This window comes from Myiozetetes cayanensis, unplaced genomic scaffold (genome assembly GCF_022539395.1).
Source record: "Myiozetetes cayanensis isolate MyiCay16 unplaced genomic scaffold, myiCay2020 scf15, whole genome shotgun sequence".
Lineage (NCBI taxonomy): Eukaryota > Metazoa > Chordata > Aves > Passeriformes > Tyrannidae > Myiozetetes > Myiozetetes cayanensis.
Genome location: NW_026087159.1, coordinates 14,206,947 through 14,232,931, shown reverse-complemented (window position 1 = coordinate 14,232,931; position 25,985 = coordinate 14,206,947). Strand labels below are relative to the sequence as shown.

Below are 25,985 nucleotides of genomic sequence, written 5' to 3'. Positions count from 1 at the left end.
CCAGGAGTCTGGGATGTGCCCAGGTGGCCAAGGTGGCCAACAGCATCCAGGCTTGTGCCACCAGCCTTCCCTCTTCTGTGTGGGTAACTGTGGGCTGCCTTAATAAATCCCTCTCCTTGATCATCCTGGCACCAATCACCTATATTCCCAAGAAGTGGGATGCTTCTAGGGCAGGAGGTGATTCTGTTGCCAGCCTGGGTTCAGAGCCTCTGCTGATAAAGTTTGTTCCACCCAGCTAGAACAGGGCAGGGAGACAAGGCTTTTTCTTCTTCATAGCTGCAACAGAAGCCTAAATATATATTTTTAATCATCTATTAGTTACTTGGCTTTCACTGTTCCTGATCAGGTAGGGCAAAATGGAAAAATGAGCTACTTGTCAGCATTTGAGCTGCTTCACAACATTGTCATAATTTCCCCCTACTTTTCAAGGGTACGTTTAGTACCCCCATTTGGTCTTAGGGGGTTATTTTTTGGGGAGAAGGGGAGTGGGAACGGAAGACTAGCCCTAAATTATTCTGATCTTAAGCCCCAGTTATAAAAATATCAAGCAGCTTCTATTTAAACCCGATGATATCACACGTGGCTCTGGCAGCCAAGCTGCCCAACCAACCAACCAAACCGAGGCCGCAGTTTGTTCCAGTCGTTTATTTTGTACCATGGTATTTCAGAGTCAGTGAATACAGATGGTTTGCTCTTCTAGGCTTCAATACACACGACTATTGTGCCTAGACCTCAGTGGTCTGTTTATAGAAGCTGTATTTCATAAGTAAGTGGTACTTGCTCACAGCACAAAGTCCTTGACGGCTAGATCTAATGACAGAGTTAGGGCTAGTGGGTGTGGAGCTGATACTGAGGTGCCTGGACTCCTGCTACAGGGGACAGCGAGACAGCTCTGAAGGGTGGTGCAGGAACCTGTCTACTGAGCTCTTCCTACAGGTCACAGGAAATTCTGCTGCGTGGCTGAGAGCTTCCGGAAAAGCCATCTCTCCTGGGGTCCAGACACAGCCGGATTGTGGTGAGTCTGGAATGCTGTGTGGAAAACCGGTGCCTACGACTGCTTGTTCAGTAAGCAGCGCCTAAGTCAGTGCTTGGATCTAGCCCAGGGCTCTGTGACAGGCCTTTGGGTTTCAGCAGGTTGAACTAGACTGGGTTCATAACATATTGCTTAAAGGAGTTCAATTAGACATAATTTATAAATTTTGTATCAACAGTCAGATCTTTCAAAGGAATATTGCTTTTTTTAAAAAAATATCCTATCCCTGTAGCAATCCCTGAAATAATGCTCCTGTAACGTCTTTATCATGCAAATAGCAGCATGTAAGCAATTCAAATATAAAATAAACAAGTCTGCCCAGTGGGAAAGGGAGGCACTTAGGCAAAGTGACTTGTAAGTCACTCATGATCTATGCAAGACTTAGGAACAATCATCAGACCTGATTCCCACTCTTGAGCTTAAGCCACTGGACAGGCAAACATTGTCTGGAACTACTGCCTGATGGCAGCAATACCTTTGTTGTGTGAAGATGGGCTTGTTTCATGTGTCACGTTTAAACTCACTCTTCTGAGCTCATTTCCTGTACCTCTCGCTCCAGGAGCCAGAATAGCTTGGTTCCAATTCTCCATTTTTAGAGCAAGGATGGATCAGAGTAAGGTAAGCATTCTAAAAACACTGAGTTGACTTTTCACGGGTGTGATGCAGAGGCAACATAGAGGGTGTTTTCGTACAGAAGGTACAGTTTGTTAACCAGGCCATCTGTTGGTACTGTTTTACTTTTTGGTGTGCCGAGCGGTGTGTTCTGGGAGCGCTCGGGCTCTCCTGACAGTCTAAAGAAGGCTTGAAAAAAACCACACACGAGCTCTGCAGGTGAGTCCATGCCCCAGCACTCACTGGAGCTGCATTGTGTTACTGAGGTGGTGGGGGAATTCCTTCTGAAGTCACCTTAAACTTCTGTCTCTCCCTTTCTTCTCTCTCGAAGCCTGAACAGCAGATGGACCTGCCCTGGGGGTAGCGGGCGCAGCACTTGCGCATCTCCCGAAGGACAGATTCACACTTGGACTCCACGTAGTTGTTCGCTGCAAGAGAAGAAGGAGACACTGAGTCTGCAGAGGGAAACAGGCTTTGTTCCCGGAGGGCACACCCAGCCCAGCTCCTCAGCTGCTGGGCAGGTTTCTCTGACGAGCAGGAGCTGCTTACAGGCGTTTCATCGTTTTCTCTGCTCTACAGAAATCTCTCTTTAGGTTCAGCTCTCTAAAGCTCTGGCCAAAGGCTCACATCGGAGAGAAGCCCTGCAGGGATGTGAGCAGGCTGAGGCTGGCTTGAGTTAATAACCACCTGCCTGTCTGCCTGGGAACAGGGGGCATGCAGAGCCACCCCCACTGCCCTGGATGAGCTCCACAACCACTGACTTTTAAAAGACTAAAAGAAGCAACAGCAGCACAATGTGAGACACACAGCAAGCACTGGAGAGCCCACGAAACCCAGAGGGTGGACACCTTCTGGTTAATGAGCCAAGCACACTGCTCTGACCACTGGGCCATGAATTCCCTCACTGGACTGGTGTGACTGTGACACAAGCACAGAGATCACCCCTGAGGAAAAGGGGATGTGATGTTAGTGCTTAGTGCAAGATGGCAGCCCAGGAGGCAGGGCAGGCTCTTGGGGAGGAGAGCTGATCTCTCTCTGCCATAACCTGCAGATGATGAGTGTTCCAAGGCTCCTCTGCCTTTGCAGCTTTGTTTCTAAAACAGTGGCTACATTCAGACACACCCTGTCATCTGTCAGGGATGCATTCCTGAAAAGGCAACATTTTAGTCATACAGTGGATAGCAAAACACAAAAGAGATTTACAGTGGGCACTGAGTCTCACAGAGGAAGCAGGCAAGATCTTTTGGAGAACCCTCCCAACCGTGAAAACAATAAAAGGTAGTGTCTACACAAATGCTGGGGACATGAAGAGGGGATTGTTTGAGCCAAACACAGCTTCCAGAAAACAATCCTGGGGAAGACAGACAACTACCAACGACTGATTATTGCTTTTCCTTCTGCTCCTCCCCAGCCTCTGGGGTTGTTGTGTCACCTGCGCAGATTGCAAACACTTTGCTGCAGCCTGCAAAGCCACCCAGCCCTCTTACAAGGGCTTTATTATAACTCTCCCTGCCCAGAGCTTAGTCCCAGGACTACACCTGGGATCTCACCACCAGCATGGAAAACACTCTGAGCACATTATTATAATGACCTGTTTGGGGGTCTCATTAGTTACAATTAAGGCAATTCTATTAAAATCAGACGTTATAATTTTGTTTGCTTTGCAATCGGGTGATCCTGATGTGCTTCCTTTCCTGCTCAGGGTGAGAGGACCACAAGGTTAAGTTAAAAGAATTAAATTCCACCAAAAATCAAGACACCAAAGACCGAAAAACACTTGGTACCTTGCAAGCATTTCTGTATTTCACAGGCTTGTTTCTGGCACGGATCCTTCTTGGACATGTTCAGTGAACTAAAATGACAGGAAAATGTTACTGTAGAAACAAGGTGCTTTTCGGGGGGTGGGGGGAAGACAAGTGTCTTAAAGCCAAAGCTTTCAAGAGGTCCCCATTTCCCCCACTGTCACCATCCAGAAAACATCTACTGCTGCTTGCAGATGACAGCCAACATACACAAGAACTCTCTGTGTCTGGCTAAAAGATGATAACGTGGACAATGAATATGGAAAGGTTTATGTTGCTACATTTAAAGGCCTTTTTCTTTTCTCTGGTCACAATGTGTCTTTTTGCACTTGGATGCACCAAGACTCCAGCAAAGATTCAAACATCATGGCTGACTAGTTTTTAACAGTTCTGTGTCTCTACACCTTATACTAACCCACGTATTTAAGGGAAGGCCTTCTCTGTGAGCTCTACACAACCCAGGATTCAGTGTTAGTCATGGGACAGCAGCTGGAGAAGGCATTTAAAAAGACAATCAACCAACAAAACTTGGATGTATATACCCCATAAAGCCAACAAAGAGGGCCTTTTTTGGTCTGCTCTAGGAAATCCCCTCCCTCTGTCCAAAAAACCCAACCACCAGACTGGAGGGCAGCTCCATCTTGTTCAAATCACTCGAAAGCAAGATTACAAACACTCAGTTTGACTCTCTGTAGCTGTGACACCTGCAACTGTGATCCTCTGGGACGGATACAAAGCCAAGCAAAAGCTGGTGGTACGAGCAGTTGAATGGGAGACCTCAACAGGAAAGCACCACCATCACTGGAAGTGGTGGTGGGAGTTCAGCTCCCCTGAGCCACAGTTCAGCCTCTGCTCAGAGCCAGGGAGCTGCTGCCTTTCCACTCTCTGACAGGTCACCAGCCCACAGCACTTTTCAGTATCGCTGGGGCGTCATTTCCAGCATCCTGGCCAAACTCCACTTGGGGCAATGACGTTCTGCCTACCTAGAACTCCCCCTGACGTCTCACTTGGTCACAACACTCCTCCTCACTGCCTGTCCTAAACTCCTGTGTGATGTTGCTGTGTGTTGTTTAACTGCTTCCACCTTAGAGGTGGCTGCACTTCAGTGGAGAGAGAACCTTTTATTGTACAAAACAGACAATGGCATCTTCCTAGAGCCACTGCTCCTGCAAGACAAAAGTTCATGTTTAAAGAGAGACTGGGAGTAAAACAGTGCACAGTACAAAGCAGGGGTAATGTCTGCACATACCAGATTAATCCCCAGGCACGAGTTTAAGCAGCAGTTCTTCAACACCACCAAGCTGTAAGTGACAAGGAAAAGTTCAATACGTCTACAGTAACTGTGCTCGAGCTAATGGACTTCAACAAAACAACAGTCCTTTGCCGTCCCTCAGGGATCTCAAACGACTTCACAAACAGGCATGACTATGGTCTATTGTTGCCACCATCCTTACCATGAGATGGTGCTCTATCTCCCAAACGCGAGAGTTACTATCCCTGTACTGCTCACCCTGGGACAGCTGCCACATGTGAGGCAGCCGGGATGGGGGGAGCTGGCTGGGTCGCAGCGCCTCACCCAGGGGAACCTGAACTCTTTGGATCCGAGCCCTCAGCATACCTTCCTCCTGGAGGGGAGAGCAACAAAACAAGAGCAACGATCAGTCCCCCCGGCAGCGCAGCGGAGGCACCTGCGACAGCAGCGCCACGACCGCTAGGGAAGCTCAAAGCGCACACTTGCCTCTTCCGCAGCCACGAGCCAGGTTTTGCGGTGCTCATCGCAGTAAACCCCCACGCGCCGCACCCAGAGCCGGACGGGAGGAGCGCCGGCCGCCCCCCCTTCTGCCATCCCCGGGGCGCTGCAGGAGCTCAGCGGGACGGCCCCAGCCCGCGGGATGCGCGCATGGCCTCGCCGGCCGCGGGCACATCCACGGGGACGGCTCCCGGACCTGACGGGCAGGCGGTGCCCGGCTCGCTGGCGGAGATGCTACGGGGCTGAAACGGCCCTAAAAGTCAGCTGGGGACGCTGAGGTGGTGCCTAAGCCAAGAGAGACGTCAGGCCAAGTTGTACACCGGGGCACGGGCGCCGTGTGGCGTTTGTAAGGCATTCTGGGGCAAAAGGTGCTATTGGTACGGAGTTAAACCCTGGGAACACTGGCTTTGCTCATTCCACTAACAGTCCTATTAACAGTCCTTGTGCAAAACGGGGCGGGGGCGAAATAGTGGTGGTCTAAATTCCGAAAGCAAGGCTTGTGGCAAGAGGTGGGATGAGGTTAAGGACGAAGATCACTCTGGAGACAAAGCATGGAGCTCAGTGTGCACGACTCTCGCGGCTGGAGCTCTCAGAGCCATCACCGTGCAGGGTCTTGGTCTCATCTCTCACAGGGGTGCCAGCACTGTCCAGTCCCACTCAAAACTTCTCAGGAGCAGCTCTGGAGACTCTTGTCATTCGGCTTTTAGCTGGTCACAGAGAGCCTCCAACACCAGCAGGGGCAGAGGAGCTTTGGGCATTGAGGTGGTTCCTGCTACTGGGTTTTTTGTTTAGCAGCACGTTTATCTGTGTGCCAGTGAGGTCAAGCTGAGCCATTAGCAAATGGAGGGCAGGGGAAATGGTTCTCTTTGAGCCCTAGAGGAGGTAATCAAAATGGTACAGACAGTCTTCATCCTTTATCTAGGTTTAAAGTAGAACAAAGTTAAGCTGTAACACATACAACATCCTCCTGCTATGAAGCAGATGCAATATTCCTTATCCCAGGGAAACACAGTGGTCTTCTGAAAACTTGTAAGGTTATAAGGCATATTTCAGACAGGAGCAAGAAAATCTGGGTACAAAATAAAGGAGGGAAAGTCAGGGAGAGAAAAAAAAAAATTGTTATACATCGGGGTACATATATAACAGGAAATACAAGTCTGTGGTGCTTTCCATATCTCACATCAGTGTTTCTCTACTTTTTGGAACCAAAGGAGCACTCAGCTTTGTGGAGAACAAAACACCAACCACGGATCAGCCTGAACAGCACTGTCACAGTATTGTCATTCCTAACAGAGAAAACTTGGAACGTTCTTTTACGGTTTCTTTTTTTTCTCCCGTTCTGTTTTGTTTCCTCGCTTGGTGTGTGGGGATGTGAATGTGCACTCTACAAAGCACCACTGTTCTGAAGACCATCCTGTGGCGTGGGGCAGCCATTCCAAGCAATGCCCCAGCAGCTGGACCACTGGCATTTAGAGGAATGTGTCAGCAGGCTGAGAAGCCTTCAGGAATCAGCTCTGAGGGTTACAGGGACATTTCTGTAAGTCTTTTCCTTTCTGCTTTACCTGAAGTCACTCTGCAAATTTAAACCCCCGTGTGGAAATCGCTCTGCCCAGCAGTGAAACGCAGCAAAATTGCCACTGCTCACTTTCAGCCAGCTGAATGTAATCACCCCGGGTGGAATTTGGCCAGGACACTCTCCTACTCTGCAGCAAGCTGCCAAAAGCTCCATTACGACCAAAAACGCTCAAGAACTTGCTTTTATTGCTGGAATTTCGACATCTCGTCATCCCCTGGACCAGAAGGCTCAAGATTCCGGTAACAGAAAAAAACGTGACTCAGTAAGTGAACTGTGCAAGTAAACTCTCCTGCAAGGTCTCCTGTCCAAACACTGACCTGGTGCAGCCTGGCTGAGCCACAGGCAGGGGGCTAAAGCACAGCATGCATGTGTGTTCACTGTGCATGAAGATGGCAGCGGTGACAGACCCAGGACGGACAGAACGAGCAGAGGACACCGCGCAGAGCGGGCAGAGGTTAATCTGTGTTTGCACCCTTTGCCCCACCTGATCTGTCCCAATTTTCCCCAGAGCTCCACAGCTCTGGGTTCAGAGTTCAAAGTTCAAAGGCCCAGTTAGTGCCACACAGAAAACCTGGGGGTCAGGCAGAACCGTCAGTTGGGGTTTGAGGTGGGGCAGGTGTGTCTGCAGCACCCAAACACGCCACAGAGACGGGAGATCCCACGAGCACACACTTAGACACTGCACCTGGACACACACACAGCTCCTGTTGCTGCAGCTTGTATCACAAAGCAGCACCAAAGCCTGAAGGAAGACACGGGTGGAAGGAGAAGCGAGCTGACTTATATTTTAAACAAGTTTTAAACTCGGGTTTCTTGCTTCACAGTCTGTTAAAAACCCGCCACATTCAACACAAACCCAGTCAGCTGAAATCTGCAGGACTGCAGCATCATCCTTTGACAGAGATTTTAGTGTTCCCATCAACATAACTGTAGAAGGCTGAGCTGTCTAAAGGGTTGTTTTGGGTGGGTTCAAAGCCTGAGGCCTGAAGAGAGGAATAATGCCCACAGGTATTCTGTCCATCTTAGCATCAGCCTTAGAAGATTAATGCTGTTCTAGGACCTGGGTGGATTTCTGAGCCACACAATATATGGATAAATGTGATAATGGCCAGAAGGAGGACTGCAGCTTGTGGTGAAGACAATTTATTTGCTTTTAAACCGGGTACATTAAAATATATTTAAGAAAACAGTGAAAGAAATTGCTCCAGATGCTGCTTGGGCCACCCTAGAGCTGGAGCTCAGTGTGCTGAACAAACTGCACCCTTTAGCACCTTCTGTTTCAAAAGGCAACTGAGTCAGACAGTTAGAAGGGCTCAGCTGCCGTCTGGGCAGCAGGGGAGGTGCTGCTGACACACCGGCAGCTCCCAGAGCAAGGCTGCCCAGCCCGGCCTTCTGCTGGGGTGTGACAGCTGCCCCGGGGAGCTCCGGGGGTGCCGGGCTCTCCTCAAACACCCAGCCCGGCTCTGCCAACAAGCCAGGCAGCAGGTGAGCTGTCTGCTGATGTGGGCACCCTCTAAAGCTCCTCGCTGGGGGTCTGCACTCTACCCTGCCCGGGGCGAGCCCCTCTGCCCCCACTGCGCTCCGCCCGGCCCACGGAGGGTACGGATGCTCACCGACCAGCCGGGCTGTCCAGCCGCGCGGCGAGGGCGGGTCGAGCTGTGGTGGGATCTGGAGAGACAGGGAGACAAAGAGAGGTCGGCGTGATGCGGGGGAGAGGCGCGGGGAGGGCGAGCGGCGCGGGGGCGGGGCCGGGCCGGGGAGCGGACACGGAGGGCCGGAGGGTTGCGGGGGCGCAGCGCACCGTCAGAGCCCCCGCGGCGCCGGTGTGTGTGTGTTCGGCGGGGCCGGTGGTGCTCTGTGCGGCGGCCCCGGTGTCCGCCGGTGCGGCGGGGCCGGGCCGGGCCCGCCATGACCTACCTGCACCCGCGCCGTGACCGCCGCCGCCGCGTGCGCCGCGGTAAGCCTTCCCCCGCCCGACACCCCGCCGCCTCCCCGCACGCCCCCGGAGGGGCGGGCCCCGCGCCCAGCCCAGCCGCCCTGAGCCGGGCCGGGCCAGGCCCCGCCCCGGGCCGGCCTCGCCGCCCGCCCCGCCCGCCCCCCGGGCCCCGCCGCGGGCGCGGGCGCGGCGCGGGCTCCGGCGGAACCCCGGCGGCGCCGCTCCCGTGGGCGGCACGGCCCTTCCGCCGCGCCGCACCGCCCCGGCGGCCGCCGCGCCCATTGGCCGGGCGGGCCCGCGCGCCGCGCTGCGATTGGCCCGGCAGGGCGGGGGGCGGGGCCGCGGCCGTGAGGGGGAGGCAAGATGGCGGTGCAGGCCGTGCACCTGGAGGCGGACGCGTTCCTGGTGTGCCTGAACCACGCGCTCAGCACCGAGAAGGAGGAGGTCATGGGGCTCTGCATCGGCGAGGTACCGCCCGGCGGCGGGGGAGGCGGGCTTGGGGCTCTTTAGCACGATAGCGTTTGCCGCGGTTACCGTAGAGTGCTCAGGGCAAACACCAGGGCTGAACGCGGCTTTGCGTTAACCCCTCGCATCCGTGACTGATAGACTTGTGCCATTTAATGCTGCCTTGTTTACCCCTATCAGTAATTAACAGGTGCTAGCAGGTGTCGTAGTTTTGAGAACAAAAAACGATAAAGAGAAGTGCATCATCACACGTCACATATGTGTGAGATGATACTCTCAGGGGAAGAGTGTTCGTTAGAAGATCCAGAACCAGAGTAGGGACGTTTGGGGAAAGGGATGTTCCTGCGTGACCTCAAAAGACCCCCAGTCGTATTCAAATAACCCCAGTGAAGCAGTCGGCGTGTGTTCGGGAGGCGCGATGAGTATGGAACAGAAGTGCGATGAATATGTATTAGTGTGTGAATATGTATTAGTGTGTGAATATGCATCAGTTCCGTGTGCCCTGCTCTGCTCGGTTGCTGGGTGTGCCTTTCATGGAGTTATCCCCTCGCTCCTGAGTGAAGGAATCTCGGTTTTCTAGCCCAACAAACGGGTTGCAGGGTTTGTTTCGCGGCTCTCAGTGGGTCGGTGGGAGCCCGGGCGGTTTCCCCTGCCCGTGTGCCCGTGCAGGGCGGGGCAGTGAGCGCTCTCTCTGTGGCAGGTGGACACCAGCAGGATCGTCCACATCCACTCGGTGATCATCCTGCGCCGCTCCGACAAGAGGAAGGACCGCGTGGAGATCTCCCCGGAGCAGCTCTCGGCTGCCTCCACCGAGGCAGAGATATCCTTCCGTGCCTCCCCCGGGGCTGTGCTTCGCCCTTGCTCTGCTCTCAGCTGCTCCCCCTGCGGCCGCTGGGCCGGGCGGGCTGTGCTGGCACCTGCCTTTCCCTGCACTTGGTTCCAGCACATCTTGCAGTGGGGCTGTGCCACGAAATGTTTGTCGTTTCTGTGCGTTTGGTGGCAGCTCTGCAGTGTGTCTGTGGGGAGGGTGGCACTCCGGCAGGCAGGCTCAGTGGGAGATGGAAGGTCAGCAGGTCTCCAGGCAGGGCACTGGGGAGCCTCTTTGGACACACTTGGGGATTCTGGCTTGCTGAAATGTTCTTTACTGCCACCTGCAAGCCAAATCCAATTTGCTCCTGCAGCAGGGACTCCTGAGGGTGCTGGGGAAGAGGCTCCATCAGCTCCCTGCCACGTGTCTTGTCACCCCTCCAAAGGGACCTGGAATTCTGTTGGCTGATGAGAAACTGTTTTAAAAAAAGCTCTGCTGTTTCTCCTGGCACAAAAAGCTCTCTCCCTTCGCTCTGCTGGTTCCAAAAGCTCCTTGACTCCCACACAGGTTGGCTGAAATGACAGGACGCCCCATGAGGGTGGTGGGCTGGTACCACTCCCACCCCCACATCACTGTCTGGCCCTCACACGTGGGTAAGAGGAGCCCTGAGCTGGCTCTGGGGGGAACTCCCAGCTGGCTGGTTGTGTCTCAGACGTCCCCTGGTAGGAGCAGCCTGTCTGGGTGAGCTCCAGGGGCCTCTGCCAGTGCAACCTCATTCCTGGGTGTGCCCCAGGGACTCAAACGTGACTCAGATCAGCTACTGCTGGTGCTGCTGTTCTTCCAGAGAGAAAAACCAGACCCAGGGTGTGGGGAACAGCAAAAACCAGCTGTGGGAATGCTGGGCCTGCTGTGGTGATTTTTGGCATCCGAGAGCGTTAATGCAAAACTGGAAAGTTCTATGGGAGAAGTGCACGAGTATCTTGTATGTGCTGGACTTCATGGGGACCTGTGGCACCAGGCTGATCCTGAGATCACTTCTGGGTTTGTGAACTCATCTGGTGTTTTTAAGATTTGCTGATTTGCTATTTAATTACATTTCAAATTGGATTTTTTTTTTTTTTAAATTTAGTCACTCAGAGTAAGGACTTAAAAATAAAGCTTGATACCAGATTCCAGGTGACCCTTCAAAAGGTGGGAAACCTTTTGCCACTGCCCCAGGTGAGCAGTGCAGTTCTCATTCTCTCATTCCTGTGCCTGCAGATGTCCGTACACAGGCCATGTATCAGATGATGGACCAAGGCTTTGTAGGGCTCATCTTCTCCTGCTTCATCGAGGACAAGAACACCAAGGTAGGAAACTTTTTAAAAGGGCATCGAACCCTCCAAGTGCTTTTGAGAAACATCAGGGCAAAGCTGAAGTCCTTGGGTGCAGCCTGCAGGAAGGAGAGAGCTCTGCTGGGGGCACAGGAAAAGCCCAGCTGGAATGGGGGTGTTTGGATTGTGACAGTGACAAAAGAACAGGTCTGTGCCTTTGCAACCTGTTGGAATTCTGTTTGAAAGCATATTCTGCTTCCTAAGGGAATGTGTGGGTTTAGGTGGGGTTTTGCACTTGAAATCTGACTTTCTGCTGTTCTCTCCCAGACAGGCAGGATTCTCTATACCTGTTTCCAGTCAGTTCAGGCCCAGAAGAGCTCAGAGTGAGTACAGCAGAAGAATTTTATGTCCAGTGTCTGGTTGTATTTCATTTTGCTCTCACTGTCAGGTTATATTTCACCTTGGCTCTCCTTTCTGGGTTGCCTCAAAAAAGAGGCTTCTGGGCCTGTCACGAGGAGCAAATACTGTGCAGAGATGCCTGCACGAGGTCTGACTTCTAGTGCAAGCTGCTGGAAGAGAATGCAAAGATTAATTTACCCTAGAAAGTTTATTATCTCAGGATTTGGGGTAGGTGGCTGTAGGCAGGGTGGGGTTTGTGCTGTAACCTGTTGTGTAGAAGCCCCACCTTTTTACTTTTTACTCCAGCTCTGGAGGCTGAGCCTTCAGGCTCCTCACTGACCTTTGCAACATGTTGTCAGTGCTGACCACCCAGTTGCTTTTGCATTTGATTTTATTTTTTTTAATAATTTTTTTTAATAAATTTTTTTTTAAAAATAATTTTAAGACAAGTGTGTGGCTATAAAATGCTTCCCTTTGGCTGCCAACTAAGGCCTGTGTTCCCAAAAGTGGATGTGCAGCACTGCCATGTGTTGGGCACACTGTGACAGGTTGTACAAGCCCAGTTTTTCCTCTGCTGCTTTGAAGTTCATTGTATCTGAAACTCTTCCAGGTATGAAAGGATCGAAATTCCTATTCATGTTGTCCCCCATGAAACCATTGGGAAAGTGTGTCTGGAATCGGCTGTAGAGCTGCCCAAGATCCTTTGCCAGGAAGAGCAGGATGCCTACAGGAGGATTCACAGGTGACAGCAGTGGGGCTCTTTGCTGGCATGTTCTGCTGTTGCAGCACCACAACCTTAGCAAAGCTGCAGAAGAGGGGAAGGATGAGCAGCTCAGGTGCCTCTGTAGGACTGGTTGAATGGCTGGGGTTACCAGCAGAGTGTGGGATTTTGTGATCACGGGTCGGTTGTCCTTGTGAATGTGCAGCAGGTGAGGAGACACCTGTGGTGTGGGCACTGACTGGCAGTGATTCTGCAGCCTGGATTTAATGTGCAGCTCCCTGGCTTGTCCCTGACCTGCTTTCTGTTCCTTCTGGTAGCCTCACCCATCTGGACTCTGTAACCAAGATCCATAATGGCTCAGGTAAGGATTCCTGTCTTGCATGTGAGAATCCAGGGTGCTGCTCCCAGAGTCAAAGCTGTGGAGTCTCGAGCAGGGCTTGGTTTGGCCCTAAAGACTGCACGTGTATAACACCCTTCCCTTTGCCATGAAAGGCTGCTGTAAATAGCTAGAAGAGCACAAATATTAGCTTTTTTTCTTTTTTTTGTCTTTGCCACACTCTTAATCACAAAGGCTGTATAACCCAGAGAATTCCCTGAGATTGTTATCTTGTTGCATAAAATCTAGTTAAGGAACAGAACTGGAGCTAAATACTGTATAGGAAAACATGTAAAATAGAGTCATCCTGGGGTTCATGAATGCTGTTGTGTCCTTTGGTTAAAATTACAGCAGACTTTGGGATTGTTTGGGTTTTCCAGGTTTGGTTTGTTTAGGTTATTTTTTCTGTTGGAACAGCAAGGGGGATTTGGGATTTGTTGAGAGTGAGAGTGTTGTGTGGCTGAGCTGCACACACGCCTGCATCTCCTGGCACTTCATATGAGCTACGTGGGTGTGACATCTTTGCTTTTGCCAGTGTCACAAGGTGAATCTCAATCCCACTTCTGTTCCAAGGTAATTATCCCATTACCCATTCTCACTCATTTAAGAGGTGAGGCATTCTTTGATTCCTCTAAATGTAGAGATTAATTAGCAGCAGTGATGAGACCTGTGCAGGCTTCCAGATTTCTGCTGCAGGTCTGTCATCCCTCCCCCTGGCTCAGACTGAAAAATAGCGTTTCCCTGTTTATCCAGCTGCTGGTTCTGCCGTTCCTGAGGGGAGGTGTGGTTGGCAGGGCCAGGATGGTGGAAGGTTTCCTCGGTTTTTTGGGACCCTGTTGGCTTTGGGGTGGTTTGTAGCACGCCCAGTGCCTCGTGTGCTGCCCCGGCGTGACGCGTGGTTGCTCTTTGCAGTGTTCACAAAGAACCTCTGCAGCCAGATGTCTGCCATCAGCGGGCCCCTCCTGCAGTGGCTGGAGGACAGACTGGAGCAGAACAAGCAGCGGGTGCAGGAGCTGCAGCAGGAGAAGGAGCAGCTCCTGGAGGAACTCGCCGCTTTAGAGTGAGGAGGAAATGCAGACCCTTCAGAAAAGAGACATGGAAAAAAGATCTACATCCCCTCCTCCAGGCTGAAGGGTGGTCCTGCATTGCCTTGCAGTGAAGGCTGTGCCTCTTCTCCTGCAGCACAGAGCTCGTCTCCAGGATGAGGACTTTGTCTGCCCCAGCTTGGAGCAAAGCAGGGCTGTGTCTGCAGGTGCTGCCGTGGTGGGGCTGGGCAGCACCTGAAGAGACTCCTGTTCTGGAGGGCACACACGGAGGGAACACGTTCTTTCTCCCTTCTCTATATTTTGACAGAAGTTTTACTGCTTTACATGTATTCCAGGAGCCTGGAACTGGAGGGTTAGAGGGGAAAAGTGTGTCCCTGCACTCATATCTGATGCTGCCAATTTCAGCCTTCTTTTAGTAGCTTCAGTTGCCCATGATCTTATATCTAGTAATGTTCTGGACTGCTGGCCATCCCCCCAGCCAGAGAAGAGGTGGGAGGGAAGCTTGGTAAGGAAGAACTGGAAGAACTTTGACACAGGATCTGTTCAGCATATGTCAAACCAAATAAAGAATTCCAAAGCTAGAGCTGTTTGCAGGAGAAATGAAATGAACGCTACGACGTGCCAGCGCCCGCAGGTTTTGGTCAGTCTGTATTCTCTTCATGCACTGCCATTGTGAGCCCAGCACTGAGGTTCTCTGCAAAATCAGCTGTTCCTGCTGCTTTGGTGACAGGACTGATGGTTCCTCCCCAGAGGGAAGAAGTTTAAGATGCTGGGAAGAGAACTGGTGGATACACAAGCCTGTCATTCTTATGTGCTGAACTCAATTGTAAAAATCTCTTAAGACTGGAACAAAATTGGTGTTGTTGAACTAATCCTTTAAATGTTCTTGCTGTTGCATTTCAGACTATCCCCCATCATGTACATCCTCATCTGTGTTCTGTTTTGTGAAGTTTGTCTCATGTGAGCAAAGGGGAAGAGCACAGTTAAAATTCCTGTTTCAGCTCCTTGGCTCTCATCTGAATCCTTACACACTCAAATTGATGAAAATGAGCTGCCTGCATTACTGCAGGGAACATTCTGCAGTTCCTGACAGCTCCTTGTCTGGACTGGTCCTGTGGGAGGATGAAACTCCCTGCCAGTGAGGCCAGCACGGATGAGCAGTGGCAAGTGCTGTCAGCTCTGGAAGCCCCATAACCCCCTTGCTTTTGTCAGACTTGACTTTTCAAGCTTTCTGCGTTTCTGTTGGCAATCCCCAAAGAGCAGAACTTTCAAGTGTAACACTCACTACTGGTTTTTTTCCTTAGAAGTGCAGTGAATAATAATTTTCTTTAGTTTTTGAACAGTCAGTGGGTTTGTGCAGTTGTTTTTGTTGCTGGTTGCTAGTTCAAGTGCTCCTTACCCTTATCTTTGCTGGGGAGAGAGGGTGGTGCCTCAGTGTCCCCAGGCTCGATAAGAGCTCCTGGGAGCAGCCCAGGGCCTCCAGTGCGATCTCCCACAGGCAGCTGGAATGGGATGCTTGGATCATAATCCCAGAGACAAAAGGAAGTGAAGGACTGTGCTGATCCACAGCCTGGCTCTCCAGCCAGCAAAGCTGGGCTGGCACCAGGGTTCTGTGTAACTGCACAGCCATGATTAATCTGAAACAAAGAAGCCTGAGGTTCATTGCCACAGTTGGTACAACGTTAGCGTTTATTGATTATTCAGCGTTATTGAATTCCCTGAGCAATTTGCTTACAGAAAACACAAACACTAAAAGACAAATTCATTCAGTCACATTTTATGTGAAAGACTTAAGCCATCTGTGGTGGAAAGTGTTTGAATCTGCTTTCCCCACCCTGACCTCTTGCATCTATTTTAGTTTCTATGACATCTCAATGACAGAGGTACATTGCATTCACATTTTCAATCACAGAGCCTCAATCTCACTCAGGGCCAGAAGGCCTTGGAAAAACTCACTTTCTTCTAACAGATTTAAGCCACCAAGGATCACTCAAGAGACTCCACATGGGAGAATATCTGAACCCATGCTGAAGCCCAACTCAGGTCTGCCCCTCTTCCTGCCTGGAAGTCATTCAGATGGAATCAAAGGACTGGTGGGCCTGGACTTACTTCCACCTGGCAATCCCAGACAGATGCACACCCAGCAGTTCCTCAGCACATGCACAGAGCCTACAGCACACAGGTACCAGATGGAAGAGTAAATCCACTGCTCACTGGAGTCACTGAGGACATGCTGAGGAGCACTATGTGTAAGTGCTGCTCAGAAAATTCCAGACAAATGCAGTGAGTCAGTCCCAAAGGGCCTGGAACTGCATCTTCCCAGGCACAGGTGGTGTTCATCTGAAGTCTAAGGATACCCTGACTTGTCCATCACCCTGGACTAGCTGTCACCATTTTTGCTCACTCTTGCCCATTTTAGAAAAGGCCTTAAGGCCTTTATTAGAATTACTTAGTGCTCAAATTATCTGGAATGCTCTGAAACAATTCTTAGACTCATGTCAGACTCATCTGCTACTCTACATACAAAATTTAGGTGGCATCAAGTAAGGAAATGCACCGAGACATTAAAAGGAATCATCAAGCCTGGCTTTCAAAGCGAAATCGGCCCCGAGTTTCCTCATGACCTCTGCGTGGCTCAGCCCCTGCTGCTCTCTCTTGGCCAGTCCGTAGTTCTCCTTCACGTACCTGGCAAAGGGTGTGAGCTGTGCCCTGCCAGGGGTGCCCGCCTTGCCCGGGGGCTGGCGCAGGCTCAGCCGCCCCCCGCAGAAGGCGCACACGAAGCGCTCCGTGTCCAGGGACTTGGAGTGCCGGCCGATCCTGCCAGGGAAAATAGAGATTTGTGGGAAGGGCTCCTTTCTCTTCTGCCTGGATACTCAGGGCAGGTTTCTAAGCCAGTATTTGAGAAGAACAAACAGTACCCGCTTCACACAGCAGAACAATCAAATCTGTATTGCACATCTCTATCCTAGAACTTATTCCACTTTTGAGCCTGGACCTTTTAAGCTTGGACCCTTCCTCTGTCTCTTCTACTCTCAGCCCAGGAGTATGAAGTGCTACAACATTTGCAAACACCTCCACAACTCACATATCAACTGCCCCTTGGAGCTTCTCAGAGCCATCACCAAAAAACTCAATCCTCTGTTGCATCTGAGCAACTAATGCATTGTACAGCCCTAATCAACACCTCAAGAAGATTCCATATGTGAAATGTTGTTTCCTTCTGGGAGTCGCACATATGATCCTGAGAGGGAAAAAATGCCACATATGCTTTCTAAGCATGCATTTAGCCCCTAAATTTTGGGGAATGGAGTGGGATAATAATAATAACAACAGTAACACCAACACCCTTGTCAGCTGCTTTTTTTTAGTCTTAATTCAAAGTCACCAAGATACAAACCCTAGAAAGCTTCCTCTGATACTTTTCCTAGGATCTAATTGTTGTCACACGTTCTGTGCCCAGTTTTTATGGGGACTTGCTCCTTCAAAGCTGAGGTTCATATCTCTTACTGCTTCCCAAAGACCCTCCATCATCTCCAGTGGTACTCACAGGACACTTCTGCCTGTCCTGACCTCTGAACTAGAACTGAAACTACCTGGAAACAAAAACCTGTGGGAATCCCACGGGGAGGTTCTGTGGGCTGTGGAAACATGAAGTAACTCAGAGTATCCCAACTGCTTCACAGTTTAAGGGCCCCGTGATTTCTAGAGCCAGGAGACCGGCAAGTTGAGGCGAACACAGGGTCACATCCCAGCGTTACTCACCGAGCTTTGCACTGAACACACTCGTAGGTGTATTTGTAGTTGATCTCGTAGCTGTGGCACCGCGTCACCACCGGCAGCTCGGGGTGAATGACGGCCGATTTGTTGGCGTAGAACCTCCAGAAGCGCCCGTGTCCGTCCCGGACGCCGTTGATGAGCCAGGTGGCCGCGTGGCAAACCTCGTGGATCAGCGTGTCCCGCAGGCGGTCTGAGGGACAGCACACACAGACCGACGTCAGCCAAGCGAGGGGAAGCACACAATCACTAAGTGTGTCATAACTAAGGGTTATTTTGGAGGTCAGAACCACCACTGTCTTGATTAAATGCTCCAAGGCAAGGTTTCACTTGGTGCAGTTCCAGCTTTGTGATGAGCTCCAGTTCAGCATCCTCGTTACTTCCCTGCACACCTGATCTGTTTGGGGTTTTTTCACTGGTTGGTTAAGCCTTTGACACTTTTCCCACAGGGTTTTCCTGGAGAAACTGGCAGCCCATGGCTGGGACAGGTGTATTCTTTCTTCCTTGGGTAAAAACCTGGCTGGATACCAGGCCCAGAGAGTGGTGGGGAGTGGAGTTACATCCACCTGGGGCAGGTCACCTGTGGTGTTCCCCAGGGCTCAGTGCTGGGGCCAGTCCTGTTAACATTTTTATCAGTCCCTTTCAATTAAAACCATTTTATGATTTGTTTCCCCAAACTGGGAAGGGATGAGGGAGAAATAACAGTTACAGTACCACTTAATAGGACTTAACTTGGCCCTGACCTGTCTTTACTCCAGCTTTAAACACTACCAACAAGGTGCCTGGCAGTGATGGAAGAAATCAGTTTTAAATTGCCTCTCTAGCACATACAGAATTAGAGTAACACGATGCCTGTGGGTCTTCAAATCAATAAGAAATACAAACAAAATACTGCAGTTGGTGTGAATACATCTCTGCTCTCACATTTTGTACATTTGCCAGCCTCTCAGAAGGGCTGTGGGCTGTGGATAAATCCATCAATTAATGGATTTATTTATTCAAGATAATATGAAATTTCAAAGCAGGGTCCAGTTCCAGGTCTCTTAGACCTCAGATTGGTGTGTTTTTATCTCTAGAACTTGCTTGCTTAGAGAAGAATCAACACATTAGTTCTTTTCCCCACCTGCAGAGTCACAGACTTTCTCGGACAGCTCGATGCGAGCGTAGCGCTTTCCCTCGGGACGCGTCTGCCCCGTCACACAATATCCTGCTGTCTTCCTCATCTTCTTATTCCAGATTATCTCCATTGCCTCTGGTAACTGAAAAACAAAACAGGACGTGTAATCTGCCCTCTCTGCCTCTCTTATCTTCTGGCCCTCTGGTTTCCCCTTGCATCTGCTGCAGAGCTGGTACAGGATGTTCCTAACCCTGTTGTCCCTTAACGTGCAAACTCACCCCCTGTGGCTTCTTATTCTCACAATCAGTGTCTCTGAAACCAACACTGGGAGTTCCACAACACAGGATGAGACCAGAAGTCCCTTAGTTCCTCTGTTCTACCTCCAACAGTGGCCTAAACAAGCTGCTTAAGAAGAAATACAAGGACAGGCATAAACCACAATTTCCTCTTCAAAAAAAAAAGAACCTCTTTCCAACTGCTAATCATTTGTAAGGCAACACCTCCCTAAGCCACAGGTGGTTCCTTTGTATTAAATATCCACTAGAGTGGTTTTGTGGAGAGAGAGTATGTATGTTTAGGAATAATAAATATTTTTAGCATCCACAGTAGTCTATGATCAGAAGTTCTACAATTTAATAATTTACAGGCTAACTGCCATCTGCTTTGGTTGTGCTGAACCTGCAACTTACAATTAATTTGATGCACCTTCACACTGTGAGAGGGTGAATAATCCCCCCCTTGCTTATCTTCTGTGCTGCCCCTGATTTTGCAAGCCCTTATCATATCTATATTAATTAGTTCTTTCACTAACAGTTTTCTGTCATCTAAATTAATGAGCTTAAGTAAAGGCTTTAACAGCAGTAACTGCCAGCACGGGCTCAGGGCTGAAGCACTGGGCAGTCAGATATTTTGCTTTCAGCAACAGCAAGCCTGTTCAGCTCAGCTTTATGTCAATTTGTGACCTCAGCCTGCCCTTGGTCAGCTCAACAATATTCTCTCATCTGCACAGAAACATTTGCCTTCCTGAAGGAAATTCTGTTGTAATTACTGAGCACAGCATCCTTCCTTTCAAGGATATTTCTCACCAGAGCAGGGTCCCCAGTATCCCAACAGATGTGAAGGCCAAGGCAGCAGTTCTCTGAAATTTAAATCTGAAACACAACTTGTAGCTTTCTGCCCATCCAAAACTGTTACTCGAAGCATAAGCACCTTTTTAATCTGTTGCAGAAAGGCAGACATGGCCATGCAACACAAGGATCAGATGAAACCAATCCAAGGGCCCTCACAGAGCAGCTTCTCCCATCAGAGCCCCCTGGATACCACCCAGACTCCTGAGTCGAGGGTGGTGCTTCATCCATCACAGCTGGGAAAGCAAAGCCACGCTGCAAAAACTGCTGCATCCCAAACCCCTCCCAGAGAAACTGCCTGAGCTAGAGCAAACACAAGGCATTGCTGTGAAGTTTAGCACTGAAGAGGATAAAGAAGTGAGGAGTGACACATTAACCAGCATTTCAGAACAGTAATTCTTGTTTTGAAACCAACCTTCTGATCAAAGATGGTGCTGTTGAACAGCCTGTAGAGCTTCTGTGCCAGCTCCTCTTTATTTTTCTTGAAGGACTTCACATAGTGGGAAGTGGGATTTGAGAGATCTTGCAAGAAGCAACCAGGCACTGAGCACACCCTGAGCCTGCAAGGAAAGCCATAAAGCTCTTGTAAAGGTTTTGTGTTGGTGAACACAGTTATAGAAACGACCAGAGGAGTCACCACATTATCCTAGGCAGAGTGCTTAGCACCTCTTTGTCCATCTGTAAATGCCCTGGAACACAGGAACAGTGGAGGAACACTCACCTTCTGTCTGTCTTTGCTGATTGTGAGCAAGTGACCAATTCATTCCCAGGAATTCTTGCAGGAGTCCTCGTCGTGGAAGATATTTCTGCAACTGAAGTGGAGTTTGGCCTTGGTATCTTGACTCCCTCCCCTTTCAAGGGCCGTGCATCTTTGCAGGGTGGTTTGATGTTTTCTAGTTCAACAGAAAGAGCCACAGGATCACACACTGCCCAAGAATCAGGAGCACAGACACCAGCAACCAACTGACAACACTGAAAAGGCCAAATACTGCAGCTCAGAATGAACTCCTGCTGTGCATACCTGAATGCAAAGGCATATATAATTGATATATTCCAATTAAAGAAATTGCTCTTTCCCAGGGCATATTTCTATGGTGTAAATCATCCTCATTTCTGATTGCACCAAATGCAGATCCAGGGTGCTGGGCTGCCCCTCAGGAGTCCGTGCCACACAAATGGGAAGAGTCAGGCACAACCAGCACTGCCACTGCAAGTTAGCCATGAACAACTGCTTACCTACTGAGCTGGGCTGATGGACAGTTTTACTTGTGCCTAGGACTGGTTTTTGGGGCAGACTTTTCTTCTTTATGCGTTCCATTAACGATTCAAAGCTGTCATCGGAGCTGTCTGACTCTGCTGCCACAGTGGGACATTTATTTTCTGTGTTCTTTTCACAGCTTCTTTCTTTCCTTCTAACAGGCAATTCTGGGCTGCCTTTGGAAACTGACTCTTTCAGATTTTGTGGAGGTGAAAGTTTTGTGCACCTCTGACTCTCTTTCCAGCCTTTCCCTCCCCCTTTTTGGTGGTCGTGCCACGGACTTTCCACAAAGACAGAATCTTCAGCGTCGCTTGAACTGTCTGCAAAATGCAATTCCTGGCAGCAAGTGCTTTTCTTTCCAGAACTCATCAACTTCCTTGGGGTCTGAAGATCCTTCTGTGCTGCAATCCAAAAGAAAGAGCTTAAAGTTTTGGCAGCTGCATTTCGGAGACCTGCCTTTGTCTTAACACCAAAAACAATCCCTTGAAGGATGGGAAAACACAAATAGAGAGGAATCTCTGCATTTGCTTTACTCTGCCCTGCTCATTTACCATTTTACTACATGAAAAGTCACTGGAAGAGATATTAAAATAAAGCAGCCTGCCAACAAAGCAAGCTTCTGACATCCAGCTCTGTCCTGTCAGGATCAAGGGATCACATCAGATCTACAGGACACCTTTTTTTTCCCCAGTGATGCTTCTGGTCCACTTTGCTTCACCCATTTCCCCTCCAGACACCATTCCATTGGCTTTCTACAGCTTTTCCCAGTCAGCAGCTGGCACAGACTGTTCAGGGTTCACATTCCCACCAGCTGAAAGAGATCCTGCCCTTCTTGATCAGGGGTCAGCTCTCCCCGAGATTTATGCTGCCTTTCCACTCGTTAAAATTCCCACCTCATATTTGCTGTTGCACAATTACTTGCCATTCTTTTTCGTGCTCTTTCTCACTTTAAAGTCCAAGAAGAAATCATCTGAGTCATCAATGAAGTCTTTCAAACTGTAAAAAAAAAAAAAAAGGTAGGATTAAGCAGGAAAATACAACAGTAAATTCACCCTACTAAGAAAGCAACCCAAAAAAAGCCACCCAAGATAACACTATTATTGTTCACCACAAATGGTACCAACTACATCCATAAGTAGGAATGGCAAAGGAGCATTTACACCTCCAAACATCCCATTTTATCTTTATCCTGAACATACAGACTGGACACATTAACAGTTCTGTCTGCACTCACTCCTATACAGGAATCTGCCCATGAATCACTAGGACTTCTGATTGTTTTTCTTGTATTCTGCTTAGTAAATATGATACAGAAAATTGTTATATGAACATAGAAAGGTAATTATTAATTAATTACAGCACCCACCTTGCATCTGCCTTTTTAGGAACACTTTTGGGAGTTTTCATTCTGGCTAAAACTAAACCAAGAGAAGATTAATTAAGAACAAGGTTCTGTTTCTTTTCTTAGGCATTTTCAAGTTTGCAACCAGTAAAAAAATCAAGTCTTTAAAAAACCACGAACTTGTCTCTTGGCACATATTTTCACTGCAGTCTTTCCTACAACAGCTGGCACTACAGTGACAGGATGGCAGCAGAGTGGCTTTGCAAATATTCTGCTCCAAGCCCCAACCAGTCCTCTCAGCCCCTTCCAGGACAGAGGGGGCACAGCACTCAGCAGCCTCCCTGAATGAGGAGCCAGGGGAAGGAGCAGACTGGCAAATATTCAACTTCAAAAAAAAAATGACAGAAAAGTGAAAAGTGACCTAATGAATGGGCAGTATTGAAATATTTATCAGAGGCCAGAGGTAGTGCAGGAACTACATACAGCACATTTTATTTCAGCTGGTAGGTAGTAGGCTTGAGATGATTCACGTGGCACTGAGCTGGAGCACAGCAGGAACTCCAAAGCAATGAGAAATCTGCTTTAAGTGCAGCTGGACCAGCACAAGAGGGATATGCAAAGGGTAAAATAAACAGGTACAACTTGCTGCATTACCATTTCTACCATGTCTGTTAAATACACAAGGAGGAACATACTGCAAGATTTACAAACCCATAAATTACCTACCAGTTTGAAACCCACTTGAGATGTGGCAGAGCCATGAGTAGTCCAGCTAATGAGTGAGCTAAACAGAACCCTTGCAACAGGAAAAAACCTTCAACCAGTGTGCACATAACTACCCCAGCACACTGTGAGTTATAGTGGCTGTCACCATTTGTTTGCACAAGCTCAACATAAAGATTATGCACCACAGAAGCCACCATGTACAATTTAGTATTCAATTCCATCTTACCAAGGCCTTGAGCCACCGTGACAACTCAAAAACATCCCTCTGACTGGTTAAGATTAAAGCAATAAAAGCTGTGCCAGGTAAGAGGGAATTGTGAGTAGTTTAGAACAGCAACTGCTCAGAGAAAAGGTTTATTCAAAGATCTTTTGTAGGCTAAGAAGAAAGCAAATGAGCGACAGGGAACAGATAACACTGAGGCAACAACAGAAACGTAATGCAAGGCAAAAAGCATCCAAAAATGAGGCAAATTAAAAAACAACTGCCTGTGGCCTATAGCCACCAAGACTGCACTGCACGGACAGAATGTGCTTTGCAGCACAAGCAGCAGAAGAAAATCATGTGTAAAAACACTTCACTGTAACTAGAAATGTGTCCTGCTCATAGTCCAGAAAACAAACCGTGACTTACACGTCTCAAATTCATCATCACTGCTGGAAGACAAGTACAGGGCCTGGCTGCAAAGAATGAAATGCAGAACGTTAGGTCAGTGGGAAGTGGATCTGCATCTCCACCAGCCTGAAACACCTGTGAACACCCAGAGCCAAATACGGACCGGGAAAAGCACTGAACATCACAAACAGGCTGAACTACTTTAACTGTTTAAAACGGGAATATTATAAATTTTAATATATAAGTTCTAGCAACCCTGTATGTGCAATGTAAGTAGCAATCAACCATCAAAATCTGGAACACTGAACCCTTCGAAGGCACAGGCTTAGGATATTGTGTTTCTTTCTGTTCAGGTTGGATACCAGAGGTCAGAAGGGACAGAAAGCTTGTTTTTGTCTTACACGAGGTGTGTGATCTGGTAGAGAAGTGTGTCACAGAAAGCTGAAAGCTCGCACTGATCAGTAATCAGCTGCTTGTGTAGGAAAGGCACTCTAAAATGGTTGCCATGAATATTTAACACTGAGCAGCAGCTCTCTCAAAGCTCTTTCAGGAGGCAGAAGGGGAGGCATCACCACCAGCCTCGATCCTCACGCAAATGTCGAGGCAAGCAGCGCTCCCCATACTGAATTACTGACTTCATTTCCTGCCAACCACCAAACACCAACAACCGGGAAAACACACCCAGCAATTGGCTTGAAAACAGGAAGGCAGCTTCTTTTAATTGAAGGTATTTAAACTTTAAAGACTGTAATTGTGAAACGTGTTCATAGATACCAACTGCCGTGAAACAAATGGGGGCATGATCTAAAATTATAAATCAATGTAATTAAGTATTGTAACATATTCTGTATATAATATAGTATAACAGGTGCTATGCAAAATATAGTGTATTATAATATATAATGTACATAAAATTATGCATTAATTATACAAGATATAATTTAGTCTAGTAAATTTTCTATATACACTATATAATTTAGTCTAGTATATTTTCTATATACACACTGTATATAATATAGTATATTTTCTATATACACACACTATGATATAGTCTACTTTCTATATATAAACTATATTTTTATATATAAAAAGATGTAAAATTATATAAAATATGTATAATATGCTACACAATAATATACAGTATACTCAAATATATAAAATATATTATATAAATATATATACATATACGCATACCTATATATACACATATATACGCTTATGTATGTATATACATATACATGTATATGCATATGGATCTATATGCATATATATAGATATACCTATATACACTTGTATGTATGTATATAGATATACATACATATATATATAAAATATATACCTCTATACACTTGTATGTATGTATATACATATATATATATATGCATATACATACATACAAGTGTATATAGGTATATATATTATATATATATGCATATATATATAAATATGCATATACATACATACAAGTGTATATAGGTATATATTATATATATATGCATATATATGTATATGCACATACATACATACAAGTGTATATAGGTATATATATTATATATATATGCATATATATATATGCACATACATACATACAAGTGTATATAGGTATCTATTATATATATTTATATATTAATTTTCTATACTAATATTTTATATATATATATATATATAAAAATTAACCAAAACAAGGCAGGCCACCCGCAGGCTGGATCGCTCACCTTCCGCCCCGCCGGCCCTGGCTCCCCGCGGCCGCTGTCCCGGGGCTCCGCTCGCCTCCAGCCGCTGCCCCGTGCGAGCCCGCGGAGCCCGGCCCTGGCCCCGCCCCGTGCCGCGGTCCCCGTGCCCGCCCTGCCCCGTGCCCCGCTCCCCGAGGCGGCTTCCCCGGTCCCGGTGCGGCCCCCTCCGCTCCCTCCATGGCGCTCGAACGGCCCGCGCTCCCCGCGCCTTCCGGGCCACGGCGCCTGCGCACACGGGGGCACCGCCCGCCCCTCAGAGCGCCCCCCCCCACGGCACACAAACACGGTCAAACATCGCTCAAACTGGCAAACCAAAGCTTTATTTTTTTTATTTTTTGTTTTAATTTCTTTTGTTTGTTTGTTTGTTTAAAGTCTTTGCTACAGTACCTAGGACTGCACCCCTATACATAATTAACAATCATTCCTGAAAAGATCTGTATTTGGCACCAGTTTGTGTT

The 25,985-nt window shown here is 48.5% G+C and overlaps 4 protein-coding genes across 8 annotated transcripts; 1 reads left to right on the top strand and 3 right to left on the bottom strand.

Annotated features, from left to right (window-relative positions):
* Positions 1–1,574: 1,574 nt before the first annotated feature.
* Positions 1,575–8,762, bottom strand: CMC4 (C-X9-C motif containing 4). 4 transcript variants are annotated; one of them, XM_050310416.1, is made up of 4 exons: positions 8,691–8,762; positions 8,387–8,441; positions 3,430–3,497; positions 1,575–2,073 (listed from the first exon to the last, which is right to left on the bottom strand). In XM_050310416.1, exons 3-4 carry the CDS (start codon positions 3,485–3,487, stop codon positions 1,904–1,906), a joined length of 228 nt encoding a protein of 75 aa, XP_050166373.1. In that variant the 5' UTR covers positions 3,488–3,497; positions 8,387–8,441; positions 8,691–8,762; the 3' UTR covers positions 1,575–1,903. The 4 variants fall into 4 exon arrangements, with proteins under 4 accessions (XP_050166373.1, XP_050166372.1, XP_050166374.1 ...); XM_050310415.1 differs by lacking the exons at positions 8,387–8,441; positions 8,691–8,762 and adding an exon at positions 4,697–4,746; XM_050310417.1 differs by lacking the exons at positions 8,387–8,441; positions 8,691–8,762 and adding an exon at positions 4,431–4,678.
* Positions 3,434–5,311, bottom strand: MTCP1 (mature T cell proliferation 1). 2 transcript variants are annotated; one of them, XM_050310412.1, is made up of 4 exons: positions 5,186–5,311; positions 4,902–5,072; positions 4,697–4,748; positions 3,434–3,497 (listed from the first exon to the last, which is right to left on the bottom strand). In XM_050310412.1, exons 1-3 carry the CDS (start codon positions 5,291–5,293, stop codon positions 4,701–4,703), a joined length of 327 nt encoding a protein of 108 aa, XP_050166369.1. In that variant the 5' UTR covers positions 5,294–5,311; the 3' UTR covers positions 3,434–3,497; positions 4,697–4,700. The 2 variants fall into 2 exon arrangements, with proteins under 2 accessions (XP_050166369.1, XP_050166371.1); XM_050310414.1 differs by lacking the exon at positions 3,434–3,497 and adding an exon at positions 4,467–4,613.
* Positions 8,763–9,050: 288 nt separating the features above from the next.
* Positions 9,051–15,183, top strand: BRCC3 (BRCA1/BRCA2-containing complex subunit 3). Its single transcript, XM_050310392.1, has 8 exons — positions 9,051–9,177; positions 9,875–9,995; positions 10,549–10,635; positions 11,243–11,331; positions 11,623–11,678; positions 12,305–12,436; positions 12,733–12,776; positions 13,704–15,183. The coding sequence occupies exons 1-8, from the start codon at positions 9,073–9,075 to the stop codon at positions 13,853–13,855; spliced, it is 786 nt and encodes a 261-aa protein (XP_050166349.1). The 5' UTR covers positions 9,051–9,072; the 3' UTR covers positions 13,856–15,183.
* Positions 15,184–15,508: 325 nt separating this feature from the next.
* On the bottom strand, positions 15,509–25,706 carry GCNA (germ cell nuclear acidic peptidase). Its single transcript, XM_050310884.1, has 10 exons — positions 25,510–25,706; positions 23,813–23,859; positions 22,480–22,531; positions 22,036–22,109; positions 21,092–21,514; positions 20,577–20,748; positions 20,271–20,415; positions 18,735–18,870; positions 17,600–17,804; positions 15,509–16,654 (listed from the first exon to the last, which is right to left on the bottom strand). Exons 1-10 carry the CDS (start codon positions 25,704–25,706, stop codon positions 16,402–16,404), a joined length of 1,704 nt encoding a protein of 567 aa, XP_050166841.1. The 3' UTR covers positions 15,509–16,401.
* Positions 25,707–25,985: the final 279 nt, after the last annotated feature.

Excerpts from the sequence above, each read along its gene's own strand:
- CMC4 (XM_050310416.1), bottom strand. The coding sequence starts at position 3,487 with ATGTCCAAGAAGGATCCGTGCCAGAAACAAGCCTGTGAAATACAGAAA. Across the intron at positions 2,074-3,429 it reads AATACAGAAATGCTTGCAAG|CGAACAACTACGTGGAGTCC; the intron begins GTACCAAGTGTT and ends CTTCTCTTGCAG.
- MTCP1 (XM_050310412.1), bottom strand. The coding sequence starts at position 5,293 with ATGGCAGAAGGGGGGGCGGCCGGCGCTCCTCCCGTCCGGCTCTGGGTG. Across the intron at positions 5,073-5,185 it reads GGCTCGTGGCTGCGGAAGAG|GAGGAAGGTATGCTGAGGGC; the intron begins GCAAGTGTGCGC and ends TCTCCCCTCCAG. Across the intron at positions 4,749-4,901 it reads AGATAGAGCACCATCTCATG|CTTGGTGGTGTTGAAGAACT; the intron begins GTAAGGATGGTG and ends TGTCACTTACAG.
- BRCC3 (XM_050310392.1), top strand. The coding sequence starts at position 9,073 with ATGGCGGTGCAGGCCGTGCACCTGGAGGCGGACGCGTTCCTGGTGTGC. Across the intron at positions 11,332-11,622 it reads TCGAGGACAAGAACACCAAG|ACAGGCAGGATTCTCTATAC; the intron begins GTAGGAAACTTT and ends GTTCTCTCCCAG. Across the intron at positions 12,777-13,703 it reads CAAGATCCATAATGGCTCAG|TGTTCACAAAGAACCTCTGC; the intron begins GTAAGGATTCCT and ends TGCTCTTTGCAG.
- GCNA (XM_050310884.1), bottom strand. The coding sequence starts at position 25,706 with ATGGAGGGAGCGGAGGGGGCCGCACCGGGACCGGGGAAGCCGCCTCGG. Across the intron at positions 22,532-23,812 it reads TGATGATGAATTTGAGACGT|TTTTAGCCAGAATGAAAACT; the intron begins GTAAGTCACGGT and ends CTCTTGGTTTAG. Across the intron at positions 18,871-20,270 it reads GCACCATCTTTGATCAGAAG|TTACCAGAGGCAATGGAGAT; the intron begins GTTGGTTTCAAA and ends TTTGTTTTTCAG.